Genomic DNA, 23,748 nt, shown 5'->3' with positions numbered 1-23,748 from the left:
ATCAGTTTTAATAAAAAACAAGTAATGTTAAGAAAATGTAACACTTTTGTGTTCATGGTAGGAAGGTCATTATCTTGACACTAACTGCCAAATTCATGGTGACTTGTGGGAACTTCAGAATGGATTTCTGATTTCTGCCAAAGTCCCTTTAGTCATATGCAGAGATCTACAACTTAGCAATATTAGAAACTATGAATGACCTATCAATTAAGCCAAATAGTTAAGGGCAAATTTATTATTAAATATTTCATATTTTACTTAAACAGCAACAATTTTTTAAGAAATTAAGGCCTTAATTTGCTTGACTCACAAGTGATGGAAATGTGGTTATGAGAGAGAACTAAACTTAAACCTCAGGATACCAGAGCTGTGACAAAGTAAATCCTGGAAATCAGGCTTCACCTGGTCTGTCTAGTGATATGCAGAAGTTTCAGACTCAGTCACGTTTGCCAACATCAGGCTTTTAGGTCTGTTATTCTAGAGTAATTCTTAGACTATAACATTGGCTATATACTTTACTTCAGCTTGGCTTCTCCAAATGCTCACTTCTGGTGCCTGTCATACAGTATTGTAAGATCAAACAGTTTTTGATAGATGCCTTGGTTTGCAAGGGTTTCCTACTTGTGTGATTTTCAATGTGTGGTCTCTAGACAGTTGCAAGCATCACCTGGAAACCTGTTAGAAATGTGAAATTTCAGGTCTCTCTTCAGACCCACTGAATCAGAAACCCTGTGGATGGTAACCAGAATCTGTGTTTTGTAAGCCCTCCAGAAAATTGTGGTATATGCAAAACTGTGAGAAGCACTGACTTAAGAGTTTGGGATTATTTTAAGGGCCACCTGAAATCTACTGAAGTCCTGAAGCCATCAATGAAGTTTTCAAGAGCTCTAAGGACTAAAGTTGTAAACATAATTAATATATGTCAAATACAATATTGGTAACAGAATTCTTCTTTTTAGTTCTCTCTCAAAACCACATTTCCATCACTTATGAGTCAAGGATGACACCCTTTCATCAGAGTATAAATACCTGTGCTGTCATTATACCACAAGGGAAGGGAAGGTAGAAATTCTTGCCCCTATAGGTGGAAATTCTGTGCTAAAATATGCAGCAGAGGAGTTTTTGTCTTGGAATCCTTAGCAATTAATGGTGGAAGTCAGAATAGAATTTGCCAGTCTAGGTCATACATGCCGCACCAGTCTATGTTAAGTATAACATCTTTTATCACAAGTGAAATGTCTACATATCTCAAAAAAAGCATGTTTTCCCATATACTTACATGTCCAATCACAATTAGGAGTTAGATTCCAACCTAAGTAAATTTTCTGAAGCAGCCAGAGAAGGCACATATAGGGAGATGCTGAAATTTACATGTCTGTACAAAGAGCACACTATAAATTATAAAGTCATAATTTTGTTTTCATCTACACCTATGTATATGAGAATGTATTTTCAGGCCTTACAAATATTTAAGTGCATTATGGGAAAGAGCTGTGAAAAACACAGAAATCCCTGTCCTCATGAACCTTGTATTCTAGTGGGGGTTAAAAGAGAATAAATTTTGAAGCATATTCAGAGGTGATGACTAAAATGACAACACAGCAGGAAAGATGACAGGGATCTGAGAGACACACTTTGCAGTTCTGAACTAGGCTGTTAGGTAAGAGGTGATAATTGAGTAAAGCCTTAATGAATATTAAAAAACAAGTCGTAACACCTGAAAGGAAAAAGAATTTCAAGCAAAAACAACAGCAAATACAATAGCCATGGGGTAAGAACTTGTTTATTAGTGATTGTGAGAAATGAAAAACAAAGGGTACAGGGTGGCAGGAGAAATAAGAAGAGCAGTAGGAGAGGAACACAGTGAGGGTGTGTGTTTGTGGATAGGTAGGATACAAATACAGACTGTTTAGCGCCTTGTGAGGTTTTGAGCAAAGTACGTGAGCTAACCTTTTTAAACAGGATCACTTAGCTACTATTTTCAGAAACATGGCTCTTCTTCCTCTCTCCCCCTCTACAAAAGTAGGAGCAGCAGAGAGACATGTACACACATGGAATCTCTCTGCAGTAACAGTAGTTGCACAACATGGATCAAATTCAGCTGCATTGTGTTGAATAAGAAAAGCCAGATTCAAAGGCTACATACTGTACGATCCCAATTATATAACATTCTCAAAAAGTGAGAATTATAGGGACAGAAAACAGGTAACAGGTAAGTGGTTGTAGGAATGTCATAGGAGAGGTTGACTAAAAAGGGGCAAGAGGGAAGTTCTTGGAGTGATGGAATGTTCTGTATTTTGATTGTGTTGCACCTAATCCATTCGTTAAAACTTACAGAACTGTGTACTAAAAAGGGTACATTTTACTATATGCAAATTATACTTCAGTTAAAAAAAAAAGCTGCACTGTCCAGTGTAAGTTGAATATATGAGTAAGGATTTTCAGAGGAAACTGTTTTGTATTATCAAAAAATTACTCCTGCTTACAGAAAGATTTACTGTACTATTCTTTAAAATAGGCTGCTTAACTGAGAGCATTTTACATTTACATTTGGACACAGATTAGCTGCTAAGGCCAAAAATGGTATGTGGGATGAATCCCAATTAAACTTCAATCATAATGATCTCTCTGAAATGAGTGTGTAATTCCATGGGAAAATCAAACAATTCAACATAATACATTAACTTAAATAATACATTCCCCCACAGGAAGTTAATAACAAAAATTTGTTTATTTATTATTAACATTTCTATTTCACTATCATAAATGTTATTTGAGATTTAAGAATGATCAACCCAACCCTGAACTTGACACTTAAAAACTAAGCAAGTATTATCATTTAAGGAATTCTGATGCTGTATAGGCAGTAACTGCATATATAGTTATATGGAACTTTCCTTGGTAAAAATACATACATATCAGATAAATTACCAGGTGCTGGAAAAAGATGAGGAACCATGTGAGGCAAACTAGGCCTTTTGGGTCTCAAGTTTCATTTGCACACTTTGTTACTGTGAGGGCTAAGGTGGTCTGTGATACTTCCAGTTTACTTATAGGAATCCACTGTGCTTTTAATCCACAATCTACTCTATGCCATTCTTCCAGGTATCACACAGTTAAGCCACAAAAACAAAGATTGGGTATTTTAGTTTTTAAGTTGTGTGGACCAATAGCCATAAAAATTACACACTATCTTCGGATGGGCTATTGCTATGTTAGCAAACTAAAAAGAGGTGAGGTACACTGAAAGCCTGAATTTTGTAATGGTCTAGCCAGTAATTCATTCTACTCATACTTGGTGCCTTAGAAAATGTATGATCTCTAAGTCTTGACACTCCCCCCTCACTGCTAAGTGTCACTATTGAGAATTAAATATATTAATATCTCTCTTTATCCCCTCAGAAAGTCGTAAAAATTATATTTTAAGACACTAAAACAGGGATAATACAAAAATAGAGATCTGGCTCATGTTAAAACAATTAAAGCTTTCAAAGCATTTAATTATATCAGGTCTCTTCAAGCACTGGAAAGCTGTTTTTGTGGTTTCTTAATGAATGCAGACCAGAGCAGGTCCCTGTCTTATGTCTTCATTTTTGTGTATACTCAGAACAATCTCTTGCTCAAAATCGGTCCTTTCAGTAACAGGTACGTGAGAAGTTAAGTTTTGCATACCTGATGAAGTGCTCCTGCCGGTAAGACAATTGCATCGCCGAGGAACTGAATAAGGGTGCAGGTTCTGACTCCGTACTCCTCAAGCAGTCTCTGGCGGAGCTTTCTGTTCACATACCAGCTCTGGTCACGCACTGGATCATGTTCTGGCAGAACCTCGAGACCTTGCTCTTTTGAAATCTGAAATATGGATTAGATTTAAAATATACACCCTAATCTAAGGGAAATGATAAATCTTACTAAGTTAGATTTCAATTTTCTTTACAATAATAGTCTTGTTTTCAGAACTTTATGGAACACTGATTAAGTTAAAATAATATTCTACAATACTTTGAAAACCCAAAGGATATTAAAATATTATGTACTGATATGCTGTTAATAAAAGTGAATCATACTACCTTCTCACCTTGTCCCCTTCCATTATGAAGTTCTATCCATTTGCTTCCTTCTTTATAATATCAAGAGTATAGTAGAGATGAAGAAAACTTAGTTCAGTTAGCTTTCTTCCAAAAGCCAAATCGTTCATGTGTGAACTTGAGTAGGATCAAGACACATTTAAGGTAGGTACAAAGATAGTACCTTTTTACTGCTAACCTTCTAATCCTTGATGAGTCAATTTCAAGGAATCCTTTAACCAGTGAAATAATCTGCTTTAAAAAGCATAATATATAGTATTTTAAACTGAAATACTGCTTAGGTGTTCTGGGATGAGGTAGTAGGTACAGGTCACAGCTCTTTCACTTCACACTGATCACAAGAGACAAATCTTGAGTCAATTTAGAAAGAAGATGAAGCATAATAAGAAAATCAGCAGTGATGGCCCCTTAGAAAAAAGTTCTATAATTACAAAATTTGGAAAGTATCTGAGCAAAGGGCTGAACCAATTTACTTCAGATTAATGTGTCACTTTAACTCAGTGTCTAACAACTAAACTAAACAGTCTCTATTAAAGTAAGTATCACAGAGCAATCAGTAAAATTATTGCAAACTATCTCAAGATGGACAGATAAACTATTTGCAACCTAAATTATACCTTTTGAAGAAATTCCCTTATCTTGTCAATGTCTTTCCCAGCATAAATATGCCATAGAGCACCAGGTATTTCACTTGAGTCCTTCAATCGTTTTCTTAAAATGTCATCTAAATCTTCTTCCTCAAATTTCTTGAGTATTCCTGAAGCAGAGGAAAATATTTTCAAACTGGTCAGTGAAGACTACCAGAAAGCCAGGTATCTTAAAATTGACCATCAGAGCAGCATAGTGCCTGATTAGACTGGGACTCTGGGGAGGAAATAAATGCAGTTACAGCTCACAGTGTTAAAACTACAAAAGCAGAGAACAATGACCCTGCATAAATGGGAAAAGAGTAACAGCAACTTTCCCAGTTCATTTTCTGCAAACCAAGGAAGGAATAGGAGAAAATAAACTCAAGGGCTTCTACTCAAACTGAACCAACTTTCACCCTGTCCCAGGGAGTGATCAGTAACAATGATTTGTACTGTATAGCATTTCATAACTTACAAAGCACTTTCATGACCACTATTTAATTAAGTGGCCTCTATAATCACTTATTAATAAAGTAGGCAAAGATCATAATCTCTTATTTCTTATCTGAACAAATATGTTCACTGAGGTAAAGGGATTTGTTATTACAGTGAATGAATGGCAGAGTAAAATGTCTAATTCCTGGAAGATCTCACGTAATCAAATGCAAACAGCTTGATGTGCCAGTTTTGAGGAACCACTAGGACACTCTTCTAAAAATGTTGACAAACTACAAACTGTACATATGTACATGTGTAAAAAATAGTGATTGTAATTATCTCTGAGTGAAGCATACATAGGAAGGTCATCTTTTTCAAATTCCTGATTTCAGTGCATTGAACATTTTGAAAAAATTTAGTTTTGAGAGAAAAAGAAATCTACTGCCCGCTACAAAGAATACATCATTAGTTTCCTAATTTGTCATAGTGAAATCTTTAAAGCTGGCTACAAGGATTTCTCAATTCAAATTTTTATTAAGTGTCTACATGTGTCAGACAATGTCCTAGAATATCAGGGATTAGAGTTAAAACTCAGTCAAGACCTCACAAAGTAAAAGAGGGTATTAATAAATGTAGGCAATAAACCAAAGTATCAGTGCTAACTGCAGACATATGAATACAACGGGTACACAAAGACTGGCTCAGTTTCCAAATGTTATCTATGTTATCTATATTTAAAATATTCTCTTTAAAAATGACAGTTGATGCTTTTAAAATGAGCTTTCTTAACAAAATTTTAAGTTGGCAAGCTTAGATTGGTTCTCGAATTTTTTTTCTTTAAATTTTACCACTCTGTGAATTAGAAAGGGGGAAAGGGAAGGTGTCATAAGGAAGAGAATGATTGTTGAGCTGGAGAAAGTTTATTTTCTTTAATGAAGCCCTTAGGGGAAGATAACTATCTGAGCTACACTTTGAAAGGTGAATACAGGAATATGCCAGGGAGATAAGGAGGGAGGAGAGCCACGATAGGGGGAGAAAAAACCATATGGCTTAAGTAGGTCAGTATTTCCTGATGTATTTTAAGCATTATTATAACCCTAAAACATCTCCTTTTTAATGATTACCTAGATAAAGTGGCAAAAGCTCTAGGTAAGACAGTCAAAGAGTAAAAATGTTGATGGGTGTTTTCTCAAAAGACCAAATATTATGCTATGAATGAGGAATAGGGATAGAAAGCATGTAGAAACAAAGATCAAGTTCCAGCACTTAAGGACATGAAAGACTAATAAAGGAGAATAGTAGGTATTGCAGAGTAAGAGCTATATAGGGGATGGTCTGTACAAAGTACAATGAGGCACAAAAGAGATAACTGTGTGGCATCACCAGTTTTGAAAGGGTAAGTAATCTGAATCACAGGTCTCACTTTTCTGTGCTAGAGTTGGCACTACAACTCAACTGTACCTCATTTTCAAATCCCTGGTAGTGGGGGAGGCTAAGAGTTTTTATGCATTATATAATAAATAGCGTCAGTTAAGGGAGCTTGAGAAACAATATAAAACTCAGTCACAGTTTTAGGGAAATTCATGTTGTGTATTATAGAAACTGTGAAATATACACAAAAGTAGTATGAATACTATTACGAAACCCCCATTTCCTCAGCACCTAACCACCACTAAACTCCTGGGCTCCAGATACAGAATTCATTATCTAAGTGGTGGTTGGAAGCCATGTATAGAATTCCAAAGAAGTGCATGTAAAGTAGAAAATGTAGAGAATTAAAGTCTGTAACTCTAGAAAAGTCTAACTTCATATGGTATTTAAGGACAGGGGGTGTGGTATCACAGATACAAAGGACAGTATTTGAAAAGGCAGTAATTAACAGTGCCTTTATTGTAGAGGGGGCAAAGAAAAAAAGGACCAGAAATAAGCCACTGAATTATACAATTGTGATCGTCAGTGAGAGCTGCAGCAACAGCAGGTTCAGTGGAAACGAACTGCACTGAGCTGAAATGTGAAAGGAAGGTAATAGCAAAGAATTTGTTATTACGGGCAAGAGCAACAGGATGGGTGCAAAGAAGCAGGTTTTGAAGGGGGTTTACTTTTGAGAAAGAAGGACTAGTCTAGAATCGTCTGAAGAAGAAAAGCCAGTGGAGAGGGAAAGTTTAAAGACACATGTCTACAAAGAAAGGAATAACAGATGAACAAGGGTTCAGAAAGAAATCCAAGAAAGAGGAATCTAAAACCTATACACTAGACAGAAAGGTTATTTCTTCTTAGGAGAAAAGGTCCCTTCTCTCTCATACTGGAGGGGACAAAAGAAAAATGCTTGAAGTACAAATTGTACCTTAATCGTCTTCAGAGCCCCAGGACCTAGTTTCTATACATCAACAATGTTTCTAAGTAAGCATAACAGTTTATGTTCATAAGCACAACATTTAATGATAGAAAAGAATAAAAATACTCACTTTTAAAATCGAAATTCCTATTACATGAAAAAAACAGGTAAATTAATCACTCTTTAAACATAAAGATTAAAATATCCCTATATCCACTGCAATTCAATGGTTATTCCAAAGACCACTTTCTTGAAGTTTATTTACCTGCTTTTGAAAGAATGCCATTTCCTTTTGCTATGCCGACATAGACCAGAACATTTACAACGTCAGAAACTTCAACATGGAGATTTGTTGTTCCTACATCATGATCTTTAGCAGCGGCAACTCCTATGCATAAAATATGATTTTACTTGGCAGAACAAGTTAGGGACCTAGATAAGTTTCCCCAAAGTCAGCTCTGTAAGGAAGACTTATGAATTCTAATTTTGAGTCTTACACTCTTTGTGTTCCAAAACCTGCTCCCAAAAGACATCTCATGAAATGGCCCATAAAAATCAAATTAAGAGAAAATGTAAATACTTTGCAAGGAATTATCAGATACCTAACTATATACTGGCTATTAATTCCTAATATACTGCTTGATATGAAAAAGATTTCAATGGATTATTAAAAAAAGATTCAGTAGATCCTAAAAATATTAGACAATTTATCTTTGGACAAAAGTTAAAATTCCATATAATTCCAAGTCGACAGAAATGCAAATATATACCTACCATAGGCACTACACAGCCTGGGTCCTAGATCTGGGCGTACAAAAAATCCCGGCAAATGAGAAGCCAAATTGAATTTTCCTTCTGGATTACAATATTCTGGCAATGGCAAGCTTTTTAAAAGATCTTCATACCTGAAGAATAACATTTACTTCTTTGAATAAAGATTTACATTCTTAGGTGCTTTCAAATTTATAATTTTCAAGTTGTTCAAATAAACAAGGCAACCTTTCCTGAAGGCCTCACAGGTTACGCCTTCCTTGACTTCAAAATTTAAATGAATGCATAACACATGGGCAAGCACAAAATACTGTAGTGATACTGAAATTCAGTTCTGCTTCCCTAATCACTGCAAAGTAAAAGCACCAACAGCAGGGAGGTCACCAACAGGGCCCTATGTCTGACGTCAACATTTCTCCTTTACTGCCCTAACATAAAGACTTTCCCCTACTGAAACCAGAGGGATTCAATTTTGGTTTTTAGTTTTTTACTTTTATTTGACAAAGAAAATGAGTCAAGGTCAAATTTCTAGTTTTTTGTCCTACTTCTGGGGATAATCTCTGCTCAACTTCAAAAAGCCAAGAGTCAAATTAACAAGTTTCAAAATATATATATATATATATATACCTTGCTGGCATCATAGTCTTGAAGTCCTCTCCTGAAGGACAGTCTTTCAATTTTAAAACAACTGTTTCCCCACTTCTCGTTTTTTGCCGTTCTACAAAGAATATAGTTAATTACTAAAAAGGCAATATCTGTCTTTTAATTTTAATGTTTGAAAAGGAAGATATAGAACAAAATGAATGATATGATTGTTGTACAGTAGGCACTTCAAATAAACACTGACTTTTATTTCTTATGTACTTACACAGTACTAAAACTTTTGTAATACAGCAAAAGTAACTCTCTTCAAACATCAGTCTTACATTTTTACTTTAATTTCTTCAAAGTGTTTTAAATAAAGTATATAATACAATTTACAAAGGTTTATGGGGTTGCCAGAAATATTTCCCCTGTGATATAAGGAGACATAGCATAAATGACATGTTTATGGCCGAAAGAAATTAAGGGTAGAGCCAGGAATAGGACCCCATTCTCTTTTCTGAGTACTTGTTTGTTTTTATTACATAACAAAGTAATAGATAAGTTTCAAAGATTAGAAATCTGTCAAGTCACATTTGCAATGATCATTTTTGGGAGATATGTTTCAGAAAAGAGTAAAAAAACCAAAAATCAACATACTTGAAACTTCTTCAAAACCATCCCAGAATTCCTTAACACTGGCATTTGAAATAATGCTGTCTTTACAGTTCAGAAGGTCAGCTTGGTGGTCTCCAAAATCAAGACTAATTGATTCTGCCTTCCATAAGCTAATGTTCATTTTCTTATGCACACCAGAAACCACTGCAGGCTTATAAACAAACAAATAAATAAAAGTTAAATGGTATATGGACACTTCCAAAATTAGACTTTACATGCAGATACAACAAATGGGTAACATATTGTTTCAGGACTAATGACAAATTGTGAGAATAAAAGAGACTATTAAAAATAAGAACCTGACATGAGAAGATGTTCACAATTTATTGTCAAGGAGAAAAAGTGATGACAGAGAAGACATTAGCATTTTTAAAGATAAAAAACTGTAGTAAAATTTTCATTAAAGAAATCTGAAAGGCTATTCTAAAAATTTTATTTCTAGAGAATATATGAAATTTTTTGGTTACTTACAAGACTCATTTAAAAAGAAAATTATCATTGATATACAATCTTATGTTGATTTAAAATCTATAACACAGTGGTTCAACAGTTACCCATACTATTAAATCCTCATCCCCTCTAGAGTGATTACTATCTATCAACATAAGATGTTACAAAATCACTTCCTATATCTTCCATGCTGTACCACTGTCCCCATGACCAACTTATATTGTGATTGGAAATTATTATACCCTTTCATCCCCTTCACACTTCCCTCACACCCACCCCAACCCCTCCCCTTGGTAGCTACTAGTTTCTTCTCAGTGTCTGTTAGTCTACTGCTATTTTGTTCCTTCTCTTTTTGCTTTGTTTTTATATCCCACAAATAACTGAGATCATATGGTTTGTCTCTATGCCTGGCTTATTTCACTGAGCATAATACCCTCTAGATCCATCCATGTTGTTGCAAATGAGAGGATTTCTTTCCTTTTCATGGCTGAGTAATATTCCATTGTGTATATGTACCACCTCTTCTTAATCCATTCATTTATTGATGGACACTTAGGTTGCTTCCATAAACTTGGCTATTGCAAATAGTGCAGCAATAAACACAGTGGTGCATATGTCTTTTTGAGTTAGGGACTTTCTTTCCTTTGGGTAAAATCCTAGGAGTGGAATTACTGGGTCAAATGGTATTTTTATTTTTACTTGTTTAAGGAAATTCCATATTGCTTTCCACAACAGCTGAACCAATTTATATTGACACCAGAAGTGTAACAGGGTTCCAATTTCTCTGCATCCTCACCTATATTTGTTGTTATTTCTTGTCTTTTGGATAGTGGCCATTCTAACTGGTGTGAGGTGATTAGATCATTGTGGTTTTAATTTCCATTTCCCTGATGATTAACGATGTGAACCATCTTTTCATGTGCCTGTTAGCCATACAGACTCAGTTTTACAGACAGAACCTACTTATTACATACATTGCATGTGTATAAATATGTAAGATCTTTAATATGCTACATACACTCCTTGATAGTAAAGCATAATTTATATACATTCTGAATTTGTACCACTTAAAATGTATGCTCATATTATTTACTTCTATAAGGATCTTGATAAATAAAAATATTAAACCAGGCATAACAACATTAAATTTCAAGCCTAATGACTGGTTTCCTCAATCAAGGCTCTCTAACCTAAAAACCAAGAACTGAAAGAGTTAACAGCTTCCAAAACTCCAATGCTGATATAAGAAAACCTCAAGACAATCCAATGTATCATTCCCAATTTTAAAAATTCCCTTAATATAAATGAAATAAAGGTCTGGGATATAGAGAACACGGAAAGTTATGACTTAAGAGTCTCTTCTATAAGATGATATTTTAAGTACTCTCAAACTTTCACAGATAACTTTTTGGGAACCATAAGAGAACAGCCTCTAGCTAAGGTCTTACTGTAAGAAGTATCTCAAAGGAAAAACATAAAACAAAAAAACCATCCTAAAGTCTGGTTAACTACATACTTGGGTGACTGCTCCATTAAATATCCTTTCAATGGGCTAAAAACATATTGAACTATTAAAACAGTTTCAGCTGTTACATAGTAACTATTATTGGCAATTCACATATTAACTCCCAGCCCCTGTTATGCCTATCCAATAATAATCCCATTCATTCATATGGTAACCATAAAAGCTTGGAAAAAGTAGATTTAATTGGACACCTTGACTTTAGTCTTATTCCCCTCTAATTCAGTTTCCAATCTATTTTGTTGCCAGTTACTTTAAAATGACAATCTGATTATTTTGATTCTCAACTAAAACAATTATCTATAGGATAAAGTTGAAACTTCTTAGCACGATTTGATATACAAAGGTACTTCATAATCATAATCCTAACCACCTCATTTCCCCACCATTACCCTCCAGAGCTCTTACTTATGTTGCAAACACAACCACTTAGCAATTTCCCCAACACCTGACCCAATCTGTCCACATTTAGAAACCTGTAGCAACAATTCAGACTAATCTTTTTGAATCAGTACTCTAGCCTAATTCCTTCTTTTGGGCTTTTTAGAGCACCTTAACAGAATTACTAGAATATTTAACATATTTATACAAGTATTTATTTATGGTGACTATTCAATCTCATCCAAAATTAAGTGGTCTGAATTGTGACCCAACAATGGAATTGGAGCTTCAAGATAGTCAACCAAAATATATATATATATACTGAATCTTGTGTATATGCAATGTATGGGTGTCTATTTTTCTGGGAGAAAGGAACCCAGATTTCATTAGATTTTGAAAAGGATAAGTAACCTAAAAGAACTGAGAACCATTGTACTATAAAATGGTTCTTACTCAGATCTTGGGCATTTTTGCATAACTTATCTGTATATCCTTTATTGACAGTGCTAAGACTGGACTTTATTAGGTGCTCAATAACTATCTATTGAATGAAGTAAAACAAAATAGCAATACTGTTTTCAAGAAAGAAAAACAACTAAATACTAAATCATGCAGATTCTTAATTTTGTTCATAACTTGTACATTAATGTAGTAAACTGCCATCTGAAATGTATGCCAAACATATCAAAACTGGTCAAACAGAAAATCAAATCATTTTTGTTTGAGCAGAATTAAAAAACAGCTTGTCATTCAAGATTTGATGGAGCTGATTTAGAATAAATGTTCTATAAACATTAGAGGCAAAAACATGTATACCTTTCATTGTTAACATTTTAATGGTAGATATGAAATCTGTTACTTGCACTAAAACACAAACGTAAAAAAAGGAAAGAGGTACTGAACTTTTTAAATAAATGGGTTTTTAAAAGTCTGCTGACAGCTCAAAAGTAGTATCAAATAATCAGTTCTTCTCTGTTAATTCATACAAATCTGACAAAAAAGTAAGAATTCAGAAGCATAATTCTCATAACTTTTTGGTGTTTTTGGTATCTTATGTCCACCTCAAGTATGTTAAATAACACTGTCTTTCTCCTTTCTGTCCCTAAGAGAAAAACCACTTTTCCTATTCAACCAACTTCAGTTTTACCAAGAGTATAAAATCAGCTTAAAATACACACCTGTCCATGTTTCCAACACTCTTTGAAAAGCTTCCAATTATTAATATTTTTATAATCCTTAAGCCACAGAATATGCTTCTCACAGATCCAAGAATGTGGTATATCATCGTACAATTTATTGTTTTCATCCATGGCAGATTTCCTGCTTTTTTTAGGCTCTTCTTTAAGCTCTGGTTTTACATTTATCTTAGAGGCTTTATTTGGTGGAATTTTATTTTCAACAACTGAAGCAATTATGTCATCAAGAATGTTTGGCACAGTCCTTCCACTTTTACCACTCTGTTAGGAGAAAGAGTTGTACTTTGAGTTGTACTTTTTAACTTTCATTTGGATTTACTACTAACAAAGAACTAACACACATCTCTTCAAGAATATGCAATCATGTCAGTGGATATGGATCTATAGTCCTACAGTTTCTGATAGGTGGGAACCAGGAATGTGGTGGTCTCCATGTGGGACACAGCCAGATCTACACAAGTGTGACCGTACTACCTTTTATATTGTAGGAAGAAGGGACAGATACATGGAATCTTCCACATACTTTTAAAAGTCACTAAAAATTTGGGCCTATCCATGCTGATTACTGGTTATTTATTTATTTTTTTGGTAAATAAATAAAGCAAAAATTGATTTCTAAGTATTTTAAATAATAATAATGAAAAATTCACTTTCTTATGCCCCCATCTCTCCCACCCCCCACTAGAAACATGGTTTTCAATATCTTAGAGCTCTTCTGGCCTCAAAATGCCTCTCCCTCCAACTCTTTTCACCTGGCAAGGAACAAAATCTCTGGCCTTTGAGTTACGAGAATTATAATGTAAATAGGAACATGTCTAGTAATTTGGTATACTGATTTCATTTGCACTTATTTATTGTGTACTTTACAGCCAAGTATCAAATTATCTAAAATTAATGCATATGAAAGCTAAAAATCTGGCATCTCACTCACTGGGGTTCCCATTGAATACACTGGTGCAAAGGCAATGCCAGCATCTGTAGAACCCACACGTAGCTTGCCAGCTGTTGTGGTCAACAAATCTCGTAAGGTAGAGCCTTGTTCAGTACTCTGGGATGCAGGAGGTGATGTTACACTGTGTGGAGAATCAGGGTTGTCTGGTTCTCTCTCTTGCTTAATTTGCTTCTCAAGTACAAATTCTTTATTTTCTGAAATAAAACATTTACAAAATTCAAATAAAATTAGGTGTGCTTCTACAGTACAAACAAAACTGGTACCCTACATTTTAGAGAGGTAGAAACTGTAGTACTAGTGATTTATTCACCTGAACACACTAGAGGATGGTTAGATCCTTCAAAATGGAGTCAGTTTGAATATGAAAAGGCCTTCCTCAGTATCTTAGACATGTATCTAAGTTTGTACCAGTGACAAATGAAAAATGCTATAGCTAACACAGGGCGAAAGTATACCTAAGTTACAAATTGATTGCCCTGGTGGCTTTATGGATATGCTCATCCACAAATGATTGTATAACTAATTTTGATGTAATCATAGGGAGCCAGGTTCCTAATAAGAGAAAACAAAATGTTTTACTGAACCTATGTCATAATGCAAGCAAAGGACATAAAGTTAATTATTTAGTGAATAATCCATTAATGTATAATAGCACATTTGGTGGTTGTATTATAATGTCTACTATATATTTCAATAATCATATATTCACCTTTTTTTTCCTCTCTGGCCTTTTGCTCTGCAAGATCTGCTAACCAGTGCAGTGGTGACTGGGATTCCGGAGGAGTTAACTTGCTGTCTAAACTCACATCACTCCCTGGGCTGCTGTTGCCATTACTCTCAGACTTCTGAGGGGTGTCTTGCTGCTGAGACTCGGGCATGCACAGAGAAATTTTATTACTGTGATTAAGAACATTCTGTAAAACCTATAAGAGTAGAACAATTGTTTTTAAAATACTGTCTCTTCAATTACTAAGAGTTAAAAAGTAGTACTTATATTTATTCTGTAACACAGATGACAATTTACAAAACACGAGTCCTAAACTGAATTTCAAATATCAAAGCTTATTAACTTAAGCATGCATTTTATTTGAATAGAGGATTTTTACTCACCTGAGACACACCATTCATTGTAGGAAAATTTCCAACTTGCGTATTCTGTTTATTTGTGCAATGACAATGGGATTTAATACCATATTTTTCTCTAAGAGTATGCACTGCATCTAGAAGATCTGTCAAAACTACAAAATGTAACAGTGGTTAATAAAAAGATTCCCTGTAGTTGTTAAGATTATAAAATTTTCTTGTGGAGGCTTTCTATTATCTTTTCACTTTTTTTCTTCAATGCTTCCATCTTTTTCATGTTTGATCATTCAACCAAATTCATGTTTATTCTCTTCACCTCTATTATTAAAAATTGAGTACACTCAAAAGAAGTAAATTAGTAATCTTTTATCATGAAGTCCAACAAGCTTTTTCATTACACTCTAGTTTTCCATTCCAAAAAATGGTTCCTTTGGCTTTGCCACTGAGCCTGAGCTTGTCTTGCAGGCTTTACTACAAAGGATTCTAAGCACTGAGCAACAACAATCCTAGATTAGATAAACTTTACCTCTCCATTCTAATAATTGGGAGCAACCAAGAGCTGTTCACAACTAAATAATGTACACTTATACTTACCAGAACCAGGTATAATTTGAGTTGGCATTAAATGTTTGTGATCATGAGGCTGTCCTTTCACACACTTCATCCAAGCATACAGTTCTTTATCTGTAAGATATACACCTACGTTTATATCAGTCAGTTAGAAAATTGATGGTCTGTATATAAAGAGTTTAACAATTACATAAAATATCAACAGTAGACTTCAAATGTTTGGTTCTTAAAAATATAAGACAGTTCCACTATTCTGAAAATTTTATAAAAACAGGATACAAAACTGAAAAAATGTCAGCCTTTTCTGAAGTGATTATTCCTTATCATCATTAATGTATTAGTTACTTCAATCTTCCATTTGATTCAAGCTTCTCTGTAGCTAACCCTTTTATCTCAGCTATTTCCTATGCCAAAAAAGGCTTCTGCCTAATTTTAGTACATTACACTGATAGAAGTTTGAGGGTATTGCGCATTTCCCTTTTATGCTTTACAGACATGTGAAAAAGTCACTATGTTATATAGTATTTAACTGCAATTACTGCCTTTAAACAACAGTGCATACCTGGAATTGTAAATGTAGTAAGGTATAGCATGTGGCATATCATACACAGGAAAAATACACAATATCTGGATCTTAAGGTGATATTTTCCTAAAACTTTAATGACATAGAAAGCTACTATGGTGTGGCTATAAAAGCTTCCTTCCATAAATACAATAAAGCTTAGTAAATTCAGCATAAAAAAACCTAGCACTATTGTTTCATGTAATGTCTCAGACTAAATAAAAACTCAAGTCCAGTTTGAAACTTGCTTTTAAAAGCTTTTTGACTTTCCCCTCCAAAGCCTACATACTAACTTGTAAATGTTTCCTAACTGCTTTTATTTTAGACAGTTATGTTAATTACAACTATAGAAAGTTATAACCTAGTCAATGTGAGTCTATTACAATATTTAACAGTGAAATAAAGAGATACATTGATAACACAGAATAACTCAAGACATACAGGTTATACTAAGAAAAAAAACATATAAGTCAAGACATATAGGTTATACTCAAAACGAAAACCAAAACCAAACAGTATGGTGACTGATATTATAACTTCCAAAATTAACAATTTTGAAAATCAACAGTAACACATACATACCCTATCATGCTTTCACATACATGTATACCATTCAGCAAAACATAATGAATTAAAAAGTTTCTTTATAATTAGGCAAAGGGAAAACAAGTTATATAGAATAAGGTAGAAAGAATATAAAATGCATGTTATGAAGTTTCTAAAAGTGCAGCTGGTTCTATCAACTGAAAATATCCAAATATATTTTGTGGTTTTGAAGATACTTAAACTGTGCCTAAAACTTTTTCTAAAACACTTTTAGCATATGAACAGGTACATTTAGTTACTTTTTTAAACTTCCTATTATCTACAAGTGTATTAACATGCAGAACACTTTTTATACCATTCTATTTAACTAGAAAATATTTTCAAAGGCTGTTTGCATAAATAAATATTTCTTCTTCATCCTGTAAGAATGGTACTAGTGGCAACATATTTTTGGGTATTTTGATTGGAACTTTATGGACCAATATTTAGAAAAATCAATTTATAGCAGTAAGTATTCAATTATAATTTATGTGCATGGCTGTTATTTAACAGTGTCTAGGAGAGACTTCAGGGTTCTATACATTGGAATCCAAAAGCAGCAAAGCCTAACCTAAATTTGGGCTCCATCAAGAAACTATCTGCCTGAATGGGAGTGTGGATCTATTCATTGGGCTGAAAAGATGCAGATGGACTTTGATTCTACAAAACCTGGACATTAATAAATTGTGGTTACTCCTACTTTAAAAAATGAACTTCATGAAACTTTCTTAATGTAATATATATCCAAAGTTAAGGAAGGGACAAAACAAACCACATTCACCTAATTTTCCAGATGAGTGACCCTAAAAAAGGGAATATTACAAAACTTTTCAATTTATATAAAGTTATAAACTGACCTCTAGAACTCTTCCTTTCCTTTCCCTTGTAACAATCTAAGCAGACCACAAATCCACATTTTTGGCAGACCCAGTGAATGTTAAACAATGTTGCTTCACATGCATCACACATCTCCCGTACTCCTCTCACTGCTCTTTTCCAGGCAATTTTGGCTGAAACAGAGAGAAATAAAAATTTTAAGGTATACATTGTTTTCCACTGAAATACAAAAAAACACTGCCACTAAAATACATAAAAACAAAAGTTTAATGTTAAACCAAGAACTCTGAAGGATATATTAACTAAAGAACAACAGCAGATTATAATTAATAATTCTCTATGGAAGATGTACATCTAATGGAGGGTTTCTCTACATTGGCCGGAGGATGTTTATTGGCATCTGTGGCCTCCACCCATCAGATGCTAGTACTCTACACCCCTACACCTTTTAGTTATATGACCAAAAATGTCTCTAGTCATTGCCAAATGTCCCCTGGGGGCAAATGAGTATTTTAAAGGAAAGGGAAGGTGAAGTAGCTAACACTTAAAGCACCCAATATGTTAGGTGCTTTATATAAGTATAAACTAATTTATGAGGTAGTCATACAGCTAAACAAGGAGTAAAGTTGAGATTCAAATATAAATCTAACTCTATAGGCTGTGACCACACATTAAAAATTTAATAATTGAGATGGATTATGTCTTTATATAACAAATGCTGAAATTTCCCAATTTCACATCCAAGTGTCTTTATTGCACTAAATTATAATGGCAGAAATAGCAAACTGCTATTGTGATATCATTCAGTTTCACTGTTAATCTACTTAGTTCAACCTCAATTGGAAAATCGTTACCTTAAGAATATGTGGTACATTTGTATGTCAACAAGTGTCATCAAATTAAAGATCAACAAGACTAGGTAAGATTAGGGACTTTTCCCACATGATTAAACATACTTCAAAGAGAAACTGTTAAAAAGAAATTTGCACAGTTGTATATTCTAAGTACTTAACTTTCTTACCATCCTTTTTCACCCAGGACAAAGCTGTTTTTTCAGATGTTACTAATTGGCAGAACTTATCACCTATTATATCCAAGATGTACTTTGAAGTATCTATGTCTAGTTCATCATCTTCATAATTTTCATGTGTCCATAAACTCATAGCTTCATCATCATATTGGTCAGGAGAAGAAAAACCATCTATTCTAACCACTCCATTTTTACTAAATGACAATCTGAAATTTTAACACACAAAAGCATTAGATACCAAGAAAGAAGTACAGTTTTAAGTTGTAAATTTATAGTTAATTTAAATTATATTATAGACATAGAAATTATTCACAATTAAAATATAAGAAACCAGGGTAGTCCTTACACACACACACACACTTTATTAATTTAACCAACTTAAATTACTTGCATAGTACAACTCAAATGGCAGTGATAAGCAGCACCGATTTCAGGTTATTTCAAGAAATAAGGTTTTCCCCATCACTTATACTTAATTCCAACCAAATGAAAACTATGTCCAAATATTTTATGAGCCAAGAGCTTGTAAGATGGCCACATGGCACCTAGAGCAATGCTGTTGTTTTACATAATCTAAATTAGGAACTTCTAAAGTTGAAAATGCCTTAAATCACCTTAAAACATTCACTGGGAGGATTAAAAAAATGCTAAGTAAACATACATTTTTTTCATTAATGAAAAGGATACTTTATTACATGATTCACAGGAACAAGGATAAAGTTCTTAAAAGTGTGTAAGGAACCCACTTAGTGCTTCCTCTTTAGCTTCTGATATCCAATTAATACAACTACTCAATTCAGAGACACATAGGGAAAATGAAAGACGAAAATGCTATTCTCTCACTACTGGCTGGTGATTGTCTTTGTACTTACTCTCTTTACTTTTAAACAGCAGATATCAAAAAGTTCATTACAAGTCATTCTGTATTTTTGAAATAGAAAATACCAATATTTCTTATACCTTTATTACCTTACCCTTTCCCAATTTTTCTTAAACCAAATTTCTTCCTTTGTTATAACCAGTCATGTTTCAGTTTTGTGTTTTTATCTCTACCTGAACATATTTTTCCTTTAGATTTTTCTAAGGTTTCTAATCTCTCTTCAAACCATTATTGATTCCTTTCATTTTTCTGTACTCTCATGTCAACTACGCTCTATTACTACTTTTTGAAGTTGTCCTTTTTGGAAGTGTTGGGTAGAAGACAAGACTATGAAGTAAAGAAGAAATAAGAAACAACTTGGGGGAAGGAGAAAAGATGGCTGCGTGAGTAGTGTGGTAGAAATCGCCTCTCAAAAATCACATTTTGAAAATATGACAAATACAACTATTCCTAAAAGAGTGACCAGAAGTTAACAGTACACCAGCCAGTCTACATCTGGGAGAAGTCAACATCTCATGGAAAAGGGCAAAGAAAAAAAACTTGATCTGGCAGGAAACGAGCACCCCGCCCCCTCAGCTCACTGGCGGAAGGAAGAGAATCATAGCCAGAAGGGAGTGGAAGCACAGGAGTGTTAAATACCCACCCCCAGAAATCTACCCTGGGAGCAAAGACCCATATTGCATGGTGCTCTGGAGATTAGAGGAACTGAAAACCAAAGTCAGAGACTAAGACTGTGAAAGGTTCCCCAAACCAGCTGCCCTGGGATAAAAGAAAAGGAGGTACTTTAAAAGACTTATCAATAGTCAGAAGGCTGCTAAAGGGGCAAGGGATTAGGAGAAGGAACAGGTGGACAAAATTGTCATGGTACACTCAGCTCAGCAATCTGGGAACTTTGAGGAGCTTCAGGTGCCCTATTCCTCTGGTTGGCAATGCAGCCCAAGGTCCTTCACTGTGGTAAGGAGCCTGCTACTCCTTCCATCCTACTGGCACCTAAATGCAAACCTGCTGTCCCTGCCACTGGAGGGAAGCCCCAGCTATAGCAATTGCATAGCTTAAGGCAGAGGCTTCTCACTGCATGCCACTAATTGGACCAGACAGCAGAGACAGGCATAATGACCTGGAAGCACGAAAGGAATTTTCCCTCCCTGCAAATACCTGGGCTGCTCGCCTGTGACCCCCTGCCATTGCCTAGGCGAGCAGGAAGGTAGCCCCAACCATGGCAGCATAGGGGGGTTAACCCAGAGGCAGATTCCTCCGCATGGCTAACTGGCCCAGACAGCGGAGACAGGCACTGCGACCAGGAAGCAGGAAGGGACTCTGTTCTCCCAGCTGATACCCATGCCACTCGCCTGCAACCACAACCATCACTCCAGGACTATGAAAAGGCAAGAGAACCTTGTTCAATTCAAAATCCCTCAAACACCAGAAGAGGGCTCAGTGAGACTGAAATCACCAATCTTCCTGAAAAAGAATTCAAAATGAAAGTCATAAGGATGGATGCTAATGGAGCTACAGAAAATATAAATATTTAAGAGCAAAGTGACAAAATCAGGAGGGAGATACACACCTTAAAAAATACAGTAACTGAAATGACACAAACACTGGAGGGATTTAGAAGCAGATTAGATAAGGTAAAGGAGACAGTAAATGGAACAGAAATTAAAGAGAAATACAAAGAAGCTGAGGCACAGAGAGAAAAAAGGATCTCTAGGAATGAAAGAAACCTCAGAGAACATTGTGGTTAATCCAAACGGAACAATATTCATATTATAGGGGTACCAGAAGAAGAAGAAAAGAGAAAAAGGGATAGAAAGTGTCTTTGAGGAAGTAATTGCTGAAAACTTCTCCAGGCTGGGGAAGGAAATAGTCTCTCAGGCCACGGAGGTGCACAGATCTCCCAACACAAGGGACCCAAAGAAGACAACACCAAGACATAATAAAAATGGCAAAAATCAATGGACAAGGACAGAGTATTAAAAGCAGCCAGAGAGAGAAAAAAGATCACACACAAAGGAACACCCATCAGGCTATCATCAGACTTCTCAGCAGAAACCTTATAAGCCAGATATATTCAACACAATGAAACCAAGAACACTCTACCCAGCAAGGCAATCATTTAAATTTGAAGGCGGGATTAAACAATTCCCAGATGGGCAAAAGTTGAGGGAATTTACCTTCCAAAAACCATGTCTAAAGGGATTGCTCTAGATGGAAGTGTTCCTAAGGGTAAATAGCTGTCACCAGAGAAAATAAAACCACAACAAAGCAGACCAATTAAATACAAACCAAATGCAAAATTAAATCAGCTACCCACAAAGTCAGTCAAGGGATACACAAAGAGTACAGAATATGACACCTAACGCATAAAGGTGGAGGAGGAAGAAAAAGAAGGGAGAGAAAAAAGAATATTCAGATTGTGTTTATAACAGTGTAATAAGTGAGTTAAGGTAGAATGCTAGATAGTAAAGAAGCTGCCCATGAACCTTTGGTAAGCACGAATCCAAAGCCTGCAATGGCAATAAGTACATATCTATCAATAATCACCCTAAAGGTAAATGGAGTGAATGCACCAATCAAAAGACATAGAGACCCATCTATATGCTGTTCACAAGAGACTCACTTCAAACCCAAATACATACAAAGACTAAAAGTGAAGGGATGGAAAAAGATATTTCATGCAAATAATAGGGAGAAAAAAGCAGGAGTTGCAGTACTTGTATCAGACAAAACAGACTTCAGTACAAAGAAACTCACAAGAGACAAAAAAGCATATTACATAACGATAAAGGGACTGGTCCAACAAGAGGATATAACTACTATAAATATCTATGCACCCAACACAGGAACACCTACATATGTGAAACAAATGCTAATAGAATTAAAGTGGGAAATAGAATGCAAGGCATTCATTTTAGGAGACTTCAACTCACCATTCACTCCAAAGGACAGATCAACCAGACAAAGTAAGTAAGGACACAGAGGCACTGAACAACACACTAGAACAGATGGACCTCACAGACATCTATAGAACTCTACACCCAAAAGCAGCAAGATACACATTTTTCTCAAGTGCACATGCAATGTTTTCCAGAATAGACCACTAGGCCACAAAAAGAGCCTCAGTAAATTCAAAAAGATTGAAATTCTACCAACCAACTTCTCAGATCACAATGTATGAAACTAGAAATAAATTGTACAAAGAAAAAAAGGGGCTCACAAACACAGACCAAGCAATATATGAAGATAAATGAAAAAAAAACAGCTCAACACCCCAACTTCTGTGGGACACAGCAAAGGCAGTTTTAAGGGGAAAGTATATAGCAACCCAGGCCTATTTAAAGAAGGAAGAACAATCCCAAATGAATAGTCTAAAGTCACAATTATTGAAACTGGAAAAAGAAGAACAAATGAGGCCCAAAGTCAGCAGAAGGAGTGGCTATTTAATAAAGATCAGAGAAGGAATAAATAAAATTGAGAAGAATAAAACAACAGAAATAAAACAATGAAACCTAGAGCTGGTTCTTTGAGAATATAAACAACATAGATAAACCCCTACCTGGACTTACTAAGAGAAAAAGAAAATCTATACACATTAACAGAATCAGAAATGAGAAAGGAAAAATCACAACAGACACCACAGAAATACAAAAAATTATTAGAGAATACTATGAAAATCTATATGCTAACAAGCTGGATAACTTAGAAGAAATGGACAACTTTCTAGAAAAATACAACCTTCCACGACCAACCCAGGAAGAAACAAGATAATCTAAACAAACCAAATACCAGCAATAAAATTGACTCAGTAATAAAAAAACTAACCAAGAACAAAACACCCATACCAGTTGGATTCACTGATGAATTTTATCAAACATTTAGAGAAGACATAATATCCATTCTCTTTGAAGTTTTACAGAAAGTAGAAGAGGGAATACTTCCAAACTCATTCTATGAAGCCAGCATCAACTCTAATACCAAAACAAGACAAAGACACAACAAAAAGAGAATACTACAGACAGATATCCCTAATGAACACAGATGCAAAAATACTCAACAAAATATTAGCAAACCGAGTTCAAAAATACATCTAGAGGATCATACATCATGTACAAGTGGGATTTATCCCAAGGATTCAAGGGTGGTACAACATTGAAAATCCATCAACATTATCCACTATATCA

General features: G+C 34.9%; 1 protein-coding gene across 8 annotated transcripts in view; it reads right to left on the bottom strand.

Moving 5' to 3' along the window:
- JMJD1C (jumonji domain containing 1C) overlaps positions 1-23,748 on the bottom strand; it is a 380,729-nt gene that overhangs the window by 4,329 nt on the left and 352,652 nt on the right. For 7 of the 8 annotated variants that reach the window (XM_037003015.2, XM_073240986.1, XM_037003017.2 and 4 more), the window contains 13 exons: positions 18,679-18,893; positions 17,678-17,830; positions 15,697-15,786; positions 15,130-15,257; positions 14,729-14,942; positions 13,999-14,213; positions 13,050-13,328; positions 9,501-9,669; positions 8,886-8,976; positions 8,262-8,392; positions 7,753-7,875; positions 4,703-4,842; positions 3,673-3,849 (listed from right to left, as the gene is read on the bottom strand). In XM_037003015.2, coding sequence (XP_036858910.2) covers positions 3,673-3,849; positions 4,703-4,842; positions 7,753-7,875; positions 8,262-8,392; positions 8,886-8,976; positions 9,501-9,669; positions 13,050-13,328; positions 13,999-14,213; positions 14,729-14,942; positions 15,130-15,257; positions 15,697-15,786; positions 17,678-17,830; positions 18,679-18,893 — 2,125 coding nt within the window. The remainder of the gene's footprint in view (positions 1-3,672; positions 3,850-4,702; positions 4,843-7,752; positions 7,876-8,261; positions 8,393-8,885; positions 8,977-9,500; positions 9,670-13,049; positions 13,329-13,998; positions 14,214-14,728; positions 14,943-15,129; positions 15,258-15,696; positions 15,787-17,677; positions 17,831-18,678; positions 18,894-23,748) is intronic. The other variant, XM_037003016.2, reaches the window with a different exon arrangement.

The sequence above is a fragment of the Manis javanica genome, chromosome 7, assembly GCF_040802235.1.
Source record: "Manis javanica isolate MJ-LG chromosome 7, MJ_LKY, whole genome shotgun sequence".
Taxonomy (NCBI): Eukaryota; Metazoa; Chordata; class Mammalia; order Pholidota; family Manidae; genus Manis; species Manis javanica.
Note: the sequence above shows the minus strand (reverse complement) of the source record. Positions and strands in the feature narration are given on the sequence as shown.